The sequence below is a fragment of the Haematobia irritans genome, chromosome 5, assembly GCF_050003625.1.
Source record: "Haematobia irritans isolate KBUSLIRL chromosome 5, ASM5000362v1, whole genome shotgun sequence".
NCBI lineage: Eukaryota > Metazoa > Arthropoda > Insecta > Diptera > Muscidae > Haematobia > Haematobia irritans.
Genome location: NC_134401.1, coordinates 42842310 through 42859830, shown reverse-complemented (window position 1 = coordinate 42859830; position 17521 = coordinate 42842310). Strand labels below are relative to the sequence as shown.

The 17521-nt window shown below is 30.2% G+C and overlaps 2 protein-coding genes across 2 annotated transcripts in view; one reads left to right on the top strand and one right to left on the bottom strand.

Moving 5' to 3' along the window:
- The window catches only part of LOC142239651 (uncharacterized), a 42849-nt gene extending 31826 nt beyond the window's left edge, over positions 1–11023 (bottom strand). The window contains exons 1-2 of the mRNA XM_075311441.1: positions 10802–11023; positions 7512–7637 (exon numbers count right to left, since the gene is read on the bottom strand). Coding sequence (XP_075167556.1) covers positions 7512–7637; positions 10802–11023 — 348 coding nt within the window. The remainder of the gene's footprint in view (positions 1–7511; positions 7638–10801) is intronic.
- Positions 11024–14681: 3658 nt separating this feature from the next.
- Positions 14682–15915, top strand: LOC142238605 (peptidyl-prolyl cis-trans isomerase A). The gene has a single exon (XM_075310298.1). It carries the CDS (start codon positions 14823–14825, stop codon positions 15747–15749), a length of 927 nt encoding a protein of 308 aa, XP_075166413.1. The 5' UTR covers positions 14682–14822; the 3' UTR covers positions 15750–15915.
- The last annotated feature ends 1606 nt before the right edge of the window (positions 15916–17521 follow it).

Here is a 17521-nt window from a genome sequence, read left to right as displayed (position 1 = left end):
TCTATAGAAATAAAATATTGACAAAATTTGCTATAGAAGTAAATTTTTGACAAAATTTTGTATAGAAATAAAATTTTGACAAAATTTTCTATAGAAATAAAATTTTGAAAAAATTTTCTATAGAAATAAAATTTTGACAAAATTTTCTATAGAAGTAAATTTTTGACAAAATTTGTTATAGAAAAAAATTTTTGACAAAATTTTCTATAGAAATAAAATTTTGACAAAATTTTCTATAGAAGTAAATTTTTGACAAAATTTGCTATAGAAAATAAAAAATTTGACAAAATTTTCTATAGGAATAAAATTTTGATATAGAAGTACATTTTTGATAAAATTTGCTATAGAAAAAAAATTGACAAAATTTTTTATAGAAATAAAATTTTGACAAAATTTTCTATAGAAATAAAAAGTTGACAAAATTTTGTATAGAAATTTTCATAGCCCAAGGACATTTCCTTTTTGTATGTATATTTTTATACCCACCACCATAGAATGGTGACGGGGGTATAATAAGTTTGTCATTCCGTTTGTAACACATCGAAATATCGATTTCCGACTATATAAAGTATATATATTCTTGATCAGGGAGAAATTCTAAGACGATATAACGATGTCCGTCTGTCCGTCTGTCTGTCTGTCTGTCTGTCTGTCTGTCTGTCTGTCTGTCTGTTGTAATCACGCTACAGTCTTCAATAATGAAGCAATCGTGCTGAAATTTTGCACAAACTCGTCTTTTGTCTGCAGGCAGGTCAAGTTCGGAGATGGGCTATATCGGTCCAGGTTTTGATATAGTCCCCATATAAACCGACCTCCCGATTTGGGGTCTTGGGCTTATAGAAATCGTAGTTTTTATCCAATTTGCCTGAAATTTGAAATCTAGAGGTATTTTATGACCATAAAGAGGTGTGCCAAAAATGGTGAGTATCGGTCCATGTTTTCGTATAGCCCCCATATAGACCGATCTCCCGATTTTACTTCTTGGGCTTATAGAAACCGCAGTTTTTATGCAATTTACCTGAAATTGGGAATCTAGAGGTATTGTAGGACCACAAATATGTGTGCCAAAAATTGTGAGTATCGGTCCATATTTTGGTATAGCCCCCATATAGACCGATCTCCCGATTTTACTTCTTGGGCTTCTAGAAACCGCAGTTTTTAACCAATTTACCTGAAATTGGATATCGAGAGGTACTTTAGAACCGTAAAGAGGTGTGCCAAAAATGGTGAGCATCGGTCCATGTTTTGGTATGGTCCCCATATAAACCGACCTCCCGATTTGGGGTCTTGGGCTTATAGAAACCGTAGTTTTTATCCAATTTGCCTGAAATTTAAAATCTAGAGGTACTTGAGGACCATCAGAAGGTTTGCCGAAAATGGTTCGTATCGTTCCATGTTTTGGTATAGCCCCTATATAGACCGATCTCCCGATTTTACATCTTGGGTTTATAGAATCCGTAGTTTATATATAATTTGCCTGAATTTGGAAATTTATAGGTATTTTAGTACCATAAAGAGGTGTGCCACAAATGGTGAGTATCGGTCCATGTTTGGGTATAGCCTCATATAGACCGACATCCCGATTTTACTTCCTGGGCTTCTAGAATCCGAAGTTGTTATCCAATTTGCCTGAAATTGGAAATCTAGAGGTATTTTCGGGCCATAAAGAGGTGTACCGAAAACGGTGAGTATCGGTCCATATTTTAGTATAGCCCCCATAAGAACGATCTCCCGATTTAATTCCTTGGGTTTCTAGAAACCGTAGTTTTTATCCGATTTGACTGAAATTGTAAATATTCTGGTATTTTAGGCTCACAAAAACGTGTATCGGATTAAGTTTTTATCGGTCCATTTGGTAATGCCTCCATATAGACCGACTTCACTTCTTGAGGGTATAGAAGGCGCACTGATCATGAAAATTGCTTGAAAATTTCCATATTTTACTTCTCGGGTGAAAATCTACTGACTTAAGATTTCAAATCAAGACGTTATTTTATAATTTTCTTGCACACTTACAAGAGATGTTAATGATTCCTCTAAAACTCAAACAAAAATGGTTCTTATAAATCCAGAATCTGATATAGTCCTCATAGGTGAAATCTTTCATCTTCGGGAAGTGTTCTCAAGCCCTCCTGAAATTTCAAAGGAAACCCTAATATTTGGTTCATGGTGGTGGGTATTTAAGATTCGGCCCGGCCGAAATTACTGCTGTAAATTCTTGTTTTTGTATATTTTATGAACTAAATGTGATTACAGGTAAGTTCAATATGAACTGAAGCAGAAGAAAATTTTCTTAGGATTCCCAAAAATAGTAAGGATGAACTATTGTAAGGTTAAAATGGACATGTTTTGGCGCCATTGATTTCATCCAGAGCATTAAATTTTCTTTGTTTTAATAACAATTTGTCAAAATTTCTATATGTGGAGTGCAAATTAGTTAAATTTTTCTGTAAATAGTTCATTCTTCTGATAAAAACAATTCACTTTTTTCTGTGTATGTATTTTTTGACTCTCTCTAAACTTTAGGCTCTCTCTAAACTCAATTGAATTAAATCACATTTAAATCAAGTAACACCCCCAAACGAAAATATGCCCACAATTTATTTTACCAAATGTAATTTCCATTAAAATTTAATGTCATAAAATTAAATTTCATTAGCCTTAAAAAAAAAACTTTCCGTTTCGCATAGCCTATATTTGGGTCACTCTTGTTGGTCGCTTTTAATCCATTTGAAAAATTGTCCAACAACAACGCAACAAACAGTGATCATTATTATGTGGACATGTATTGCATGGGAAAGGACAAAATTGCCTCTGTTTTTTTCATGTTTCCGCATAACACTTAAAAATATTAAATGTTACAACTTTCACATCAACATTGACATCATTATCATTGGCTTGAACAACATATCCGGCTGTTTCCGTTGCCGGTATTTTTTGTGTTTGTTTATTTCCTCTTAAGCTCTCTCTCACTCTCCCTATCTTTCGCTATAAATGAGAGGTTTTTTTTTTGGATTTGGTTTCAACAAATGCCAGAATTGACCCAATTCCATAGTGACGAAAAACGAAAAAAGAAAACACAGTTAAGAATCATTGGGCTATGTTAACTCGACACTGTTGGTGGATTGTAACAGAACAAAATTATGATGACTACCAGTTGTCCTTGTTTTAAGCCTTTTTTTTGTACATAGTCTTTTATGATGGCGAGTGTATGTTTATGTATTAAAATTGTGATATCAAAAAGATTCACAATTAAATTGGAATATGTTCGCTATGGAAAAAAAAATTAGAGAGCATTGAAGTCATACGGAGAATACCGTACCACCTGATTATAAGCGAAAAACAAAGGTGAGCTGAGAACTTATTAGGCTTAAAAAAATATTTTTGAAAATTTGCCAATTAGTTTTCATGATAATTTTAGCCAGAAAAACTTTTTTGTTCTCCTTGGTTGACAACCAAGGTTGCCACTCGAACCAAAAATAATCCACCAAAATTTGTCGATATTTTATTTCTATAGAAAATTTTGTTAAAATTTTATTTCTACAAAAATAAAATTTCTATAAAATTAAAATTTTTTTCCATAGATTTTTTTTTTTCAAAATTTTATTTCTATACAAATTTAGTCAAAATTGTATTTCTATAGAAAATTTTGTAAAAATTGTATTTGTATAGAAATTTTTGTCAAAATTTTATTCTATAGAAAAGTTTGCAAAAATTGTATTTCTATAGAAAATTTTGTCCAAATGTTATTATACCCTGCTCCACACTGTGGAACAGGGTATTATAAGTTAGTGCATATGTTTGCAACACCCAGAAGGAGACGAGATAGACACATGGTGTCTTTGGCAAAAATGCTCAGGGTGGGCTCCTGAGTCGATATAGCGATGTCCGTCTGTCCGTGAACACATTTTTGTAATCAAAGTCTAGGTCGAAGTTTTAGTCCAATCGACTTCAAATTTGGCACAAGTATGTGTTTTGGCTCAGAATAGATTCCTATTGATTTTGGAAGAAATCGGTTCAGATTTAGATATAGCTCCCATATATATATTTCGCCCGATATGGACTTATATGGTCCCAAAAGCCAGAGTTTTACCCTAATTTGCTTAAAATTTTGCACAAGAAGAACAATTAGTACTATAGTCAAGTGTGCCCAATTTTATTGAAATCGGTTCAGATTTAGATATAGCTCCCATATATATTTTTCGCCCGATATGGACTAATACGGTCCCAGAAGCCAGAGTTTTACCCCAATTTGCTTGAAATTTTGCACAGGGAGTAGAATTATCATTGTAGCTATGCGTGCCAAATTTGGTTGAAATCGGTTCAGATTTAGATATAGCTCCCATATATAGGTTTCGCCCGATTTACACTCATATGACCACAGAGGCCAATTTTTTGCTCGGATTTAGTTGAAATTTTGCACAGGGAGTAGAATTAGCATTATAGCTATGCGTGCCAAATTTGGTTGAAATCGGTTCAGATTTAGATATAGCTCCCATATATATGTTTTTCTGATTTCGACAAAAATGGTCAAAATTCCAACATTTTCCTTGTAAAATCGCCACTGCTTAGTCGAAAAGTTGTAAAATTGACTAAACTTCTAATACATATATATCGAGCGATAAATCATGAATAAACTTTTTCGAAGTTTCCTTAAAATTGCTTCAGATTTAAACGTTTCCCATATTTTTTTACTAACATTGTGTTCCACCCTAGTGCATTAGCCGACTTAAATTTTGAGTCTATAGATTTTGTAGAAGTCTATCAAATTCTGTCCAGATCGAGTGATATTTAAATGTATGTATTTGGGACAAACCTTTATATATAGCCCCCAACACATTTAACGGATGTGATATGGTATCGAAAATTTAGATCTACAAAGTGGTGCAGGGTATAATATAGTCGGCCCCGCCCGACTTTAGACAGTCTTACTTGTTTTTATAGATAATTTTGTCAAAATTTTATTTTTATAGAGAATTTTATCAAATTTTTATTTCTATAGAAAACTTTGTCAAAATTTTATATCTATAGACAATTTTGTCGAAATTTTATTTCTATAGAAAATTTTGTCAACATTTTATTTTTATATAAAATTTTGTCAAAATGTTATTTCTATTAGAAAATTTGTCAAAATTTTGAAATTTTTAATTCTATAGAAAATTTTGTAAAAATTTTATTTCTATAAAAAATTTTGTCAAAATTTTATTTCGATAGTCAATTTGGCCAAAAATGTATTTGTTGTTTTAATCTCAGCTTAAAAACCATTGCGTTGACTAAACTACAAGAGTTGCTTAACCAACAGAGGAAAAGAATGTTTGTCAAATTTATTTGGGCAAAGCTTTATAGACTGCAAAATGGTCAAAATTTTATGTCGATAGAAAATTTTGTCAAAATTTTATTTTTATAGAAAATTTTGTTAAAATTTTATTTCTATAGAAAATTTTGTCAATATTTTATTTCTATAGAAAATTTTGTTAATATTTTATTTCTATAGAAAATTTTGTCAAAATTTTATGCCTATAGAAAATATTTTCAAGATTTTATTTCTATAAAAAATTTTGTCAAAATTTTATTTCTATAGAAAATTTTGTCAAAATTTTATTTCTATAGAAAATTTTTAAAATTTTTTTTTTATAGAAAATTTTTTAAAATTTTTTTTTCTATAGAAAATTTTATCAAAATGTAATTCTATAGAAAATTTTGTCAACATTTTATTTCCATAAAATTTTTTGTCAAAATCTTATTTTCATTGAAAGTTTTGTCTAAATTTTATTACTGTAGAAAATAGTGTCAAAATTTTGTCAAAATTTTATGTCTAAAGAAAATTTTGTCAAAATTTTATTTCTATAGAAAAAAAACTGTCAAAATTGTATGCTTATAGAAAATGTTTTAGAAGTTTTATTTTATAGAAATTTATTTCTCTAGAAAATTTTATCAAAATCGTTCTTCTATAGAACATTTTTATATCTGTAGAAAATTTGGTCAAAATTTAATTCTATAGAAAATTTTGTCAACATTTTATTTCCATAAAAATTTTGGCAAAATCTTATTTCCATTGAAAGTTTTGTCAAAATTTTATTACTGTAGAAAATAGTGTCAAAATTTTGTCAAAATTTTATGTCTATAGAAAATTTTGTCAAAATTTTATTTATATAGAAAAAAACTATCAAAATTTTTTGTTTGTATAAAATTTTTTAGAAGTTTTATTTTATAGAAATTTATTTCTCTAGAAAATTTTATCAAAATCGTTCTTCTAGAGAAAATTTTTTCAAAAGTGTATTTCTATAGAAAATTGTGTCAAAATTTTATTTCTATAGAAAATTTTGTCAAAACTTTAAATGCGTAGAAATTTTTTTGAAGATTTTATGTCTATAGACAATTTTGTCAACATGTTATTTCTATAGAAAATTTAATCAAAAATTATTTCTTTAGAAAATTTTGTCAAAACTTTATTTCCGTAGAAAATTTTTTCAAAATTTTACTTGTTTAGACAATTTTATCAACATTTTATTTCTATAGAAAATTTTGTCAAAAATTATTTCTTTAGAAAATTTTGTCAAAATTTTATTTCCATGGAAAATTTTGCCAAAATTTTATTTTTATAGAAAATTTTGTCAAAATTTTATTTCTTTAGAAAATTTTGTCAAAATTTTATTTCTTTAGAAAATTTTGTCAAAATTTTATTTCTATATTCAATTGCGTCAACATTTTATTTCTTTAGAAAATTTTGTCAAAATTTTATTTCTTTAGAACATTTTGTTAAAATTTTATTTCTTTAGAAAATTTTGTCAAAATTTTATTTATTTAGACAATTTTGTCAAAATTTTATTTCCATAGAAAATTTTGTCTAAATTTTATTTCTATAGAAAATTTTGTCTAAATTTTATTTCGAGAGAAAATTTATGAAAACGAACTTCAGCATTTATGAAGTAGCGCTTTGTGCTTAAGTGCAATGAACAGATGTTAATATTTTAGCCCGATCTAAAAAAACCTTTTTTTGGGTAATTGTTTCATATGTTAGAGCCTTACAATTAATTTGTAAAACCTCTGGAAATTAAAAAAAAAATATATATTAAAATATTGGCACTTGATTTCATAACATTATTGTCCATTAACTTAAGATAAATTAAATGGTTTAAATTCTCCAGATGTTTTTTTCATTTTTTTGTTTCTTACTTTAATACCATAAAATATTTTCTTTTTTCTCCATATAAATAAATAAATACGGACCGACACTGATAAATCACCTCAGAATTTTGGCTCGGTCCAAAACCCCCTTTTTCATAATTTAAGGCATTAAAATTAAATTTATACCCCCTCGAAATTATAAAAAAATACTAAAAATATGAGCCCTCGTTTTCATAACACTAACATATCAGCCATTAACTTAAAGTAAATTAAAAATATTTTCTTCAACTATTTTTTGTTTTATTTCTTCTTACTTTACTACCATAAAATATTTTCTCTTTTTTTCCATATATAAACTTGATACTCTTTCGAGTTCAACTTACCTGAATTTGGCAGAAAATTTCACCATAAGGCCAACAGTGAAACAATGCTGGCAATAAACCAAATGGTGTGATAAGCAAACCAATGGTGAGGTCATTTAAGGCCAACGATGTAAGCAAATAACGTGGCTTTAAATTCAGCATCCGGCATCAGCAAAATAGCACCCATCCGAGAATGTGTTTGCGTCCACACAAAAAAAATCAAGGATGTGATGAAGAAAAAATTGAAAATAAATTGGTATAAAATGGAAAAAATATGCAAAGATAATGTTGGTGGAAAAATGGGGCAATATGAAAAAAAAAAATAAAAAAAAGCTGTCAGTAAATTGGACATAACTAGAAGGAATTCATAATGCATACAAAGCAAAATGCCAAAAAGACGAAGGATTTTGTTAAAGTGATTCAATTAAAATTTCCTAAAAGAGCACCCGACAGAGCACAATACATAGAGAAATATTTTTATTTTAATAATTATATGTATACAAAAATACAAGAAAAACGTACTGAAAAGTACGAACATTTTAATATTAATAGTATTCAAATAAAATATAAAATATTGGAAAGGATTAATTTTCCAAAAATAATACAAAACCCATTCGATTACACTAATAATATACAAAAATGACCCAAGAGGTATAAAAATAAATAAAATGTACACTAGAGGGCACTAAAACAGTACAATAAATTTAAACGAAAGAATATTCGCATTGGTGAAACGAATTAATTTTTCAATAGTAGTACGAAACCTAATTTTTCATACAAAAAATACGAATAAAATGTTTTAAGAGACACGAAAAAAATAACAAGTACGAGAAATTGGTATTGAAGGGTACGAAAAATTTAAAAATTTTAAATTGCTATGGTGGACTAAGTTGATTTTATAAAACTAATACAAAAATTATTCCTTTGCACCACTGATAAAAAGGACATACAGAAATCGAAACAAATGTGTAGATGGCCTTTCTAACATGATACAACTACTCAAAAAAAAAAAGTATATACGGCCGTAAGTTCGGCCAGGCCGAATCTTATGTACCCTCCACCATGGATTGCGTAGAAACTTCTACGAAAGACTGTCATCGACAATCGAATTACTTTGGTTGTGGTATCTTAAAACTTCTTAACATCGTTTTCTAAATTGTGAGTTAGTCCATACGTGGTATATATTAGACAAGTTATGTATAGTTAAGTCTACAAATAATTACGAATCGATATGGACTTTTTGCACGGTACATAGAGAGCCAGAATTGAAATATGGGGGTCGCTTATATGGGGCTATATAGAGTTATGAACTTGATATGGACCAATTTTTGTGTGATTGGGGATCGATTTATCTGAGGGTCATATATAACTATAGACCGATATGGACCTAGTTAGGCATGGTTGTTAACGACCATATACCAGCACAATGTACCAAATTTCAACTCACTCGGATGAAATATGCTCCTCCAAGAGGCTCCAAAACCAAATCTCGGGACCGGTTTATATGGGGGCTGTATATGATTATGGACTGATATGGACCACTTTTGGCATGGTTGTTAAATATCATATACTACCACCACGTACCAAATTTCAAGCAGATCGGATGAATTTTGCTTCTCCTAAAGGTACCGGAGGTCACATCTGGGGATCGGTTTATATGGGAGCTATATATAATAATGGACTGATAGGAACCAACATACTAACATCACGTACCAAATTTCAACTGACTGGGAAGAATTTTGCTTTTACAAGGGGCTCTGAAGGTCAAATCTGGGGACCGGTTTATATGGGGGCTATATATAATTATGGACCGATTTCTACAAATTTTTGCATGGATGCTTGAGGCCATATATTAACACCACGTACCAAATATCAACAGAATCAGATTAATTTTGGTCTTTCAAGAGGCTCCGGAGGTCAAATCTGGTGATCGGCTATATCCGGCCCCCATATAGGCTATATATAATTATGGACGGATGTGGACCAATTTTTGCATGGCTGTTAGAGACCATATACTAACACCATGTAACAAATTTCAGCCTGATCGGATGAAATTTGCTTCTCTTAGAGGCCTTGCAAGCCAAATCGGGGGATCGGTTTATATGGGGGCTATATATAATAATGGACCGATGTGGACCAATTTTTGCATGGTTGTTAGAGACCATATACTGACACCATGTACCAATTTTCAGCCTGATCGGATAAAATGTGCTTCTCTTAGGGGCCTCGCAAGCCAAATCGGGGGATCGGTTTATATGGGGGCTATATATAATTATGGATCGATGTGGATCAATTTTTGCATGGTTGTTAGGGACCATATACTAACACCATGTACCAAATTTCAGCCGGATCGGATGAAATTTGCTTCTCTTAGAGGCCTCGCAAGCCAAATTTGGGGGTCCGTTTATATGGGGGCTATACGTAAAAGTGGACCGATATGGCCCATTTGCAATACCATCCGACCTACATCAATAACAACTACTTGTGCTAAGTGTCAACTCGATAGCTTGTTTCGTTCGGAAGTTAGCGTGATTTCAACAGACGGACGGACGGACGGACGGACGGACGGACATGCTCAGATCGACTCAGAATTTCACCACGACCCAGAATATATATATATATATGCTTTATGGGGTCTTAGAGCAATATTACCCTCCTAAATAAATGTATAATTGTACTAAAATTAGTACCGTTTTGTATTTAACTTTGTCATTCCGTTTGTAACACATCGAAATATTGCTCTAAGACCCCATAAGGTATATATTCTGGGTCGTGTTGAAATTCTGAGTCGATCTGAGCATGTCCGTCCGTCCGTCCGTCCGTCCGTCTGTTGAAATCACGCCCAGTGGATGACAGTCTTTCGTAGAAGTTTCTATGCAATCCATGGTGGAAGGTACATAAGATTCGGCCTGGCCAAACTTACGGCCGTATATATTTTTTTTGTAACAGAAACTATACTTATTTAGGGCATTTTAGGTGGAATGAAATTTAATACAGAAAAAACTTTTTTTAACCACACAAAAAATAAAAGTAGTTTGGGAATGTTGAGATGTAACGTAAATGTGTATCATAGAAGTTTATTATAAAAAAACATAATAATAAATATTGAACCTCTTCTACTACATTTAGTACCATTTGGTATTATTTAAAATAAATAAATAAATAAATAAAAATATTTAATATTTAAATAAATAAAATATTTATTTTTTTTTCAGTGCTCTTGACTTATTCAAAATTTCTATCGCCTAACAAACTTGGAAACTATATCCACCAACACAAAAAAAAAACTAAAAATACGTTTGTTTACCTACCTGCTGATGTATGTAAGGCGAATAACGTCTATTGTTTATGACAAATATCACCAGGGCATTTGCTCCAATTACACCCAGAGTTAGAATTAAAATGAGAACTGCTTCAATGGTCTCAGCAATGCCAACGTGCTGCAGGAAATTGTGGCTAGTGTAACGGGGATGTGAACAACTTGAATTTTTAACAGCCGGTGGTACGAGTAATGTACCGGATTTCAAGTCCATTGCAATGCTAATGGAAAAATTGAAGGAAATACCAAAACGAGACAAAAAAGAAAAGAAAGCGATAAAGGAAAATTTGAATTAATATTTTTTTTTTTCGGGGAAGATAACAATTTATGCTTAACTACAGATATTGGAATAGGTTGGTTGTTAGTTTTAGTAAGGCAAATTAAATACATGGTGATATTAATAGGATTATGTTATGGAACCAATACCCCTTTGGCTTCAAGAGGACCACCCAATTATACCAAGCAAAAAAAAAACAGATAATTTGATCAACAAATATATCTCCATTTTATCCTATTGCGTTTTTTGTTGGTTTTAACTAAGTAGTTATATTTTGGAGAAATAAAGTTTTGACAATATTTTTTATAGAAATAATAAAATTTTTACATTTTCTATAGAAATAAAATTTTAAAAAATTTACTATGAAAATTAACTTTTGACAAAATTTTCTATAGAAATAAAATTTGGACAAAATTTTCTATAGGAATAAAATTTTGACAAAATTTTGTATAAATTAAATTTTGATAAAATATTAACAAACTTTTCTATGGAAAAGAAACAAACAAAATTGTCGCTAGAACAAAAATTGTCAAAATTTTTATAGAAATACAACTTTGAGAAAATTTTTTATTCAAATCTAATTTGGACTATACTTTCTAAAGAAATAACATTTGGACAAAATTTTCGATAGTAAATTTTAAGAAAATTTTCTATAGAAATAAAATTTTGACATCATTTCCATAGAAATAAAATTTTCTATAGAAATAAAATTTTGACATCATTTCCATAGAAATAAAATTTTCTATAGAAATAAAATTTTGACAAAATTTTTTTATAGAAATAAATTTTTGACAAAATTTTCTATAGAAATAAAATTGTGGCAAAATTTTCGATAGAAATATAATTTTGACGAAATTTTCTATAGGAATAAATGTTGAAAAAATTTACTATAGAAAAATTTTAACAACATTTTCTATAGAAATAAAATTTTGACAAGATTTTCTTCTAGAGAAATGAAATGTTCACAAAATAATATTTTGCCATAAATTTTTGACAACGTTTTCTATGGAAATAAAATTTTGACAAAATTTTTCATAGAAATATGGTTAGGTTAGGTTTGGTGGCATCCTATCAGGCTCACTTAGACTATTCAGTCCATTGCAATACCACATTGGTGAACTTCTCTCTTATCACTGAGTGCTGCCCGATTCCAATGTAAGCTCAATGACAAGGGACCTCGTTTTTATAGCCGAGTCCTAACGGTGTTCCACATTGCAGAGAAACCACTTAGAGAAGCTTTGAAACCCTCAGATATGTCACCAGCATTACTGAGGTGGGATAATCCACCGCTGAAAAACTTTTTGGTGTTCGGTCGAAGCAGGAATCGAACCCACGACCTTGTGTATGTAAAGCGGGCATGCTAACCATTGCACCACGGTGGCTCCCTTATAGAAATAAAGTTTTGACAAAATGTTCTATAGAAATAAAATTTTGACAATATTTTTTATAGAAACAAAATTTTCTATAGAAATAAAATTGAAAAAAAAGAATTGATATAGAAATAAAATTTTGAAAAAAAAATTGCTATAGAAATACAATTTCGAAAAAATTTCGTCTATAGAAATAAAATTTTGACAAAATTTTCTGTAGAAATAAAGTTTTGACAAAATTTTCGATAGAAATAAAATTAAAAAAAAAAAAAAATTCTACAAAAATAAAATTGTTACGAAATTTTCTGCAGGAATAAAATTTTAACAACATTTTCTATAAAATAAAATTTTGATAAAATTTTAACAAACTTTTCAATAGAATTAAAATTTTGACAAAATTGTCGCTGGAAAAAAATGTCAAAATTTTCTATAGAAATACAATTTTGACAAAAACTTTTCAATAGAAATCTAATGTGGACCAAACTTTTTAAAGAAATCAAATTTGGAAAATTATTTTATTCAGTAATAAAATTTTGAATAAAATATACAAAAAAAGTTGACAAAATGTTCTGGAGAAATAAAATTTTGACAACATTTTCTGTAGAAATAAATTTTTGATAAAATTTTCTGTAGAAATAAAAATTTGAAAAAATTGTCGCTAGAAACAAAACTTGTCAAAATTTTCTCTAGAAATACAATTGTGACAAAATTTTCTATAGAAATAAAATTTGAACCACATTTTGTAAATAAATCAAAACTGGACTAAACTTTCTAAGAAAAATAAAATTGGCCAACATTTTCTATAGAAATAAAATTTTTACAAACTTTTCTACAGAAATAAAATTTTGACAAAATTTGCGTCTATAGAAATAAAATTTTGACAAAATTTTCTATGGAAATAAAATTTTGACAATATTTTCTATAGAAATAAACTTTTGAAAAAATTTTCTATAGAAATAAAATTTTGAAAAAAAATTCTATAGAAAAAAAATCTTGACAAAATCTTCTGTAGAAATAAAATTTTGACACAATCTTCTACAGAAATAAAATTTTGACAAAACTTGCTTCTATAAAAATAAAATTTTCAAAAATTTTTCTATAGAAATAAAATTTTGACAAAATTTGCTTCTATAGAAATAAAATTTTGACAAAATTTGTTTCTATAGAAATAAAATTTTGACAACATTTGACAACATAAACTTTAAAAAAAAAATTTCTACAGAAATAACATTTTGAAAAAAATTTCTATAGAAACAAAATCTTGACAAAATCTTCTGTAGAAATAAAATTTTGACAAAATTTTCTAAAGAAATCAAATTTGGACAAAATTTTCTATAGAAATACAATTTTGACAAAATTTTGTATAGGAATAAAATTTTAACAAAATTTTCTATAGGAATAAAATTTTAACAAAATTTTCTATAGAAATAAAATTTTGACAAAATTTGCCATTGAAATATAATTTTGACAAAATTTTCATAGAAATAAAATCTTGACAAAATTTGCTATAAAAATAAAATTTTTACAAAATTTTCTATAGACAAAAATTTTTCCAATAGAAAAAAAAAAAAAAATTACAAAATTTTCTGTACAAAAAAATTGGACAAAATTTTCTATGGAAATAAAATGTTGACAAAATTTTCTATAGAAATCAAATTTGAATCAAATTTTCTATAGAAATAAAATTTTGACAAAATTTTCTATAGAAATAAAATGTTGACAAAATTTTCTATAGAAATTAATTTTAACAAAATTTTCTATAGAAATAAAATTTTGACAATATTTTTAATAGAAACAAAAATTTCTATAGAAATAAAATTTGACAAATTTTTTATAGAAAAACTTTTTTTTTTCTATAGAAAAACTTTTTTTTGAAGAAATTTTCTATAGAAATAAAATGTTGACAAAAGCTTCTATAGAAAGAAAGAAATTATTGAAAGAAATTTTGACAAAATTTTTAATTTTAGGTTTAGGTCTTCCTTTTCGTAGAAGTAGTAACTTCCTCTTATTGGTGCAAGCTAAAAATGTTAAAAACTTCGACAAATTTACAATACCCAGAAAATGGTTGCTATTTGGAGTGATCATAAATTAATAAATAAACTTAAAAAATAATAATAAAATATTTATTTCATAATAAGATTTTTTATTGTTTTTGTAGTAAAATTTTCTTCAAATTTTGGTAGATTACTTTTTGGTTCCATATCTGATTATGAGTTGTCATTACAAATGACAAGTCGAGAAAAAATATTGAAATTGTTTTCCTTCAGAATTTAAAATTTTACTTTTTAAATTTCCTCCACCACCATCACCATCGGAATTTAAACAAAATAGAAAAATCGTTTGTTCTACAAATCTCCAAAATCATCATGAATGAAATCGAACGTAAGAAAAGGTATCGGCAACATCGTTTGCGTATACAAAATGCCACAAGCTTAATAGACAGTCATGTCCCCAAGGCTTTGGCTCTGCAAAAGAAAAACCATGAACCAAAAACATTCCTAGAAATGATGATGGCCCTGTATAGGAATGGCAATTCCAGGACATTTACACAATCACCTTTACGCCAAGCAAAAAGCATTGACATGCTACAGGAAATGCCTATAAAATTGCCAACAAATCATCATATGACCGTAAATTACAAAAAGGCCCAAAACGAAACAAATATTGATGGAAAATTTCACACAAAGAGAAAATCTACGAAAGTAAGAGATGACCAAAAATTCTCCTATGCCATACCCTATCACATATGGCAACGTTATAAAAGCCTGCCATTTGTCAAATGTCCCAATCTATTGGCGAAATTATTGAGACCTCAAATATTTATGGATTTACAATGGAGTAATGGCCAGGCGTTGGGTCGTCTAACAGTGCAATTGTTTACCGAGGCATGCCCCGAAATTGTGGCCCAGTTTGTAAGCACCTGTTGGCTGCGTCAGCATGACCACTTCAAATTTACTCGCCTTTTTGAACACCTTTGGCTCGAGGGTGAATTGTATTTGGCCAATAAAAATGCCCTGACCATACCCAATATCGAACATGATGCCATGGCCATCAATCATGGTCAAGCGGCTGGCATTCTTTCATTTCCCAGCCGTTATTTGCGTGGTAGTAAATTTCGCTTCATCAGTTTTACTTTGAGTTTCAAACCTCTGGATGTGTTGAATGGTCGTCGTATAGCCTTTGGGAAAATTCGTCGTGGCCATCATGTATTGGAGCAATTGCAAAATTTCGAGCAAAGACATAATGGGAAACCTGTGAATGAAGTTATTGTTATGTCCTGTGGTGTTTTGTGAGTAGGGTATATTAGCTGACAGTCTTTTAGCTGTAAAATTGTTGGCTGATAGATGGACTGATTGCCAACATCCGAGGTCATGTGCCCTTTTGTGATTGTGTATTAATAAAATTTTCCTTTGCAAAAGGACTTTTCAAAGGAAGGTCAAAAGAAATGGGAAAATGTAATGCGATTGGTTTTTTCTTTTGTTAAGTAGCAGGAAGCTTGTTTTTTTCTCTTGTTTCCCTTAAGATCATGGGTATTAATTTCGAGGAAATTGACATTGAGATGGTTTTTTTCTTTTGTCAAGTGTAATTAAGTCTAAGAGAAAGTTAAACGAGATTCAAGTTCAAAAAATGGGGAGATGCTAAATCCTCATTTGGGTATTGTAACATGGTTTTTTCTACATGTGGGGTATGTTCCAGGGTCTCCATAAGGATCCAGCATGGTCATGTATTCATTTCAGGGAAATTAATTTTGAGATTTGTTTGTTAAGTGAAATAAAGACCAAGAGGTAGTTAAACAAATATTTAAGTTAAAAAAGGGGAATGAAGCAAATTCTCAGCTGGGCTTTGTGATATGGTTTTTTCTACAGATGAGGTATGTTCAATCATCTCCAAGCTTATTCGTTTCCAAATGGTCTATAGCTTCGCTTTATAGTGCATCACATCTCTACAGCTGAGGTATGTTTCGTGATCCCCAAGTTTTCCATATGGATCCAATAAAGAATTCGTTGATTTCTATTTAATCTGGAGATTGTAGTTCCTTAGTTTGTAGTTGATCGTTGAACTAGTTGGTTTCCAAATGATCCTTAGTTGATGACAACTTCGTTTAGATCATCAGATCTCAGCATTCGAGGCATGTTCAGTCATATCCAGATCTTCATAGGGGCCCTATAAAAATTCTTTGATTTGTAGTTGATCGTGAGCTGGTTTTCAAATGATTCCTAGTTGACGATAACGTCGATTTGTAGATCATCAGATATCTAACATAAGATCGTCTATCGTCCATGTAGCTGGCCAACCTACCAAGACAAGTCTTATGCTCGTACTATTCAAGGCCTCGGGACTACTACCTCCTGAGAGGGAAATACTAAGACCAGACCAGGATTAGGAATGTGTCGCCAGAAGCTAACCAACGTTTCAGACAAGTCCAGTGCTCGTACTATTCAAGCCCTCGTAAATATAAACTCTTAATTAAAACAAAGCAGTGGGTCTGCTCCCTCCTGAGCGGGAACTAAACTAACTACCAGAATTTTACTTATTTATAGTGAAAAGTAGGGTATTTGGTCGATACGATTCTACAATGAATTCCTCCCCTTCCAGGGTTCAGTACTGAGAAAATTTCCCCTATTTTCTATACATATTTTTTACATTTTATAGAGATTAAATCAGCACATTGGCGTAGGTGTGTCCCTCTCTCGGCTTATTTATTGCCGCCTCGGACCTAGGCTTCTGCGGACGCAATCTTTGTCTTTTCTTCCTATTGGAGTTCGGTGCTATCGCCGTTTTAGATTCAGTATTTCCCGCCACTACAGAAAATCGTGGTGTGCTCCCTGGGGAGCGTAGGATTTTCGTGCTGTTCCTAAAAGCGTTTATGAGTTCTTTTTCTACTGCCATTGTATTATACTTGGTTGACATTTGGGTTGGGTCACTACTTGGAGCCGTTATCTGTGCCTGTAGATGTAGTTGCCCATGTCGTTGACCCCAAGGGTCCCTTTGTGAGGTCCTCGCGAAGAGTGACACAAGGCCTTATGATAACTTGTGTTGAGAGACAAGTCGGTCATTAATCTGA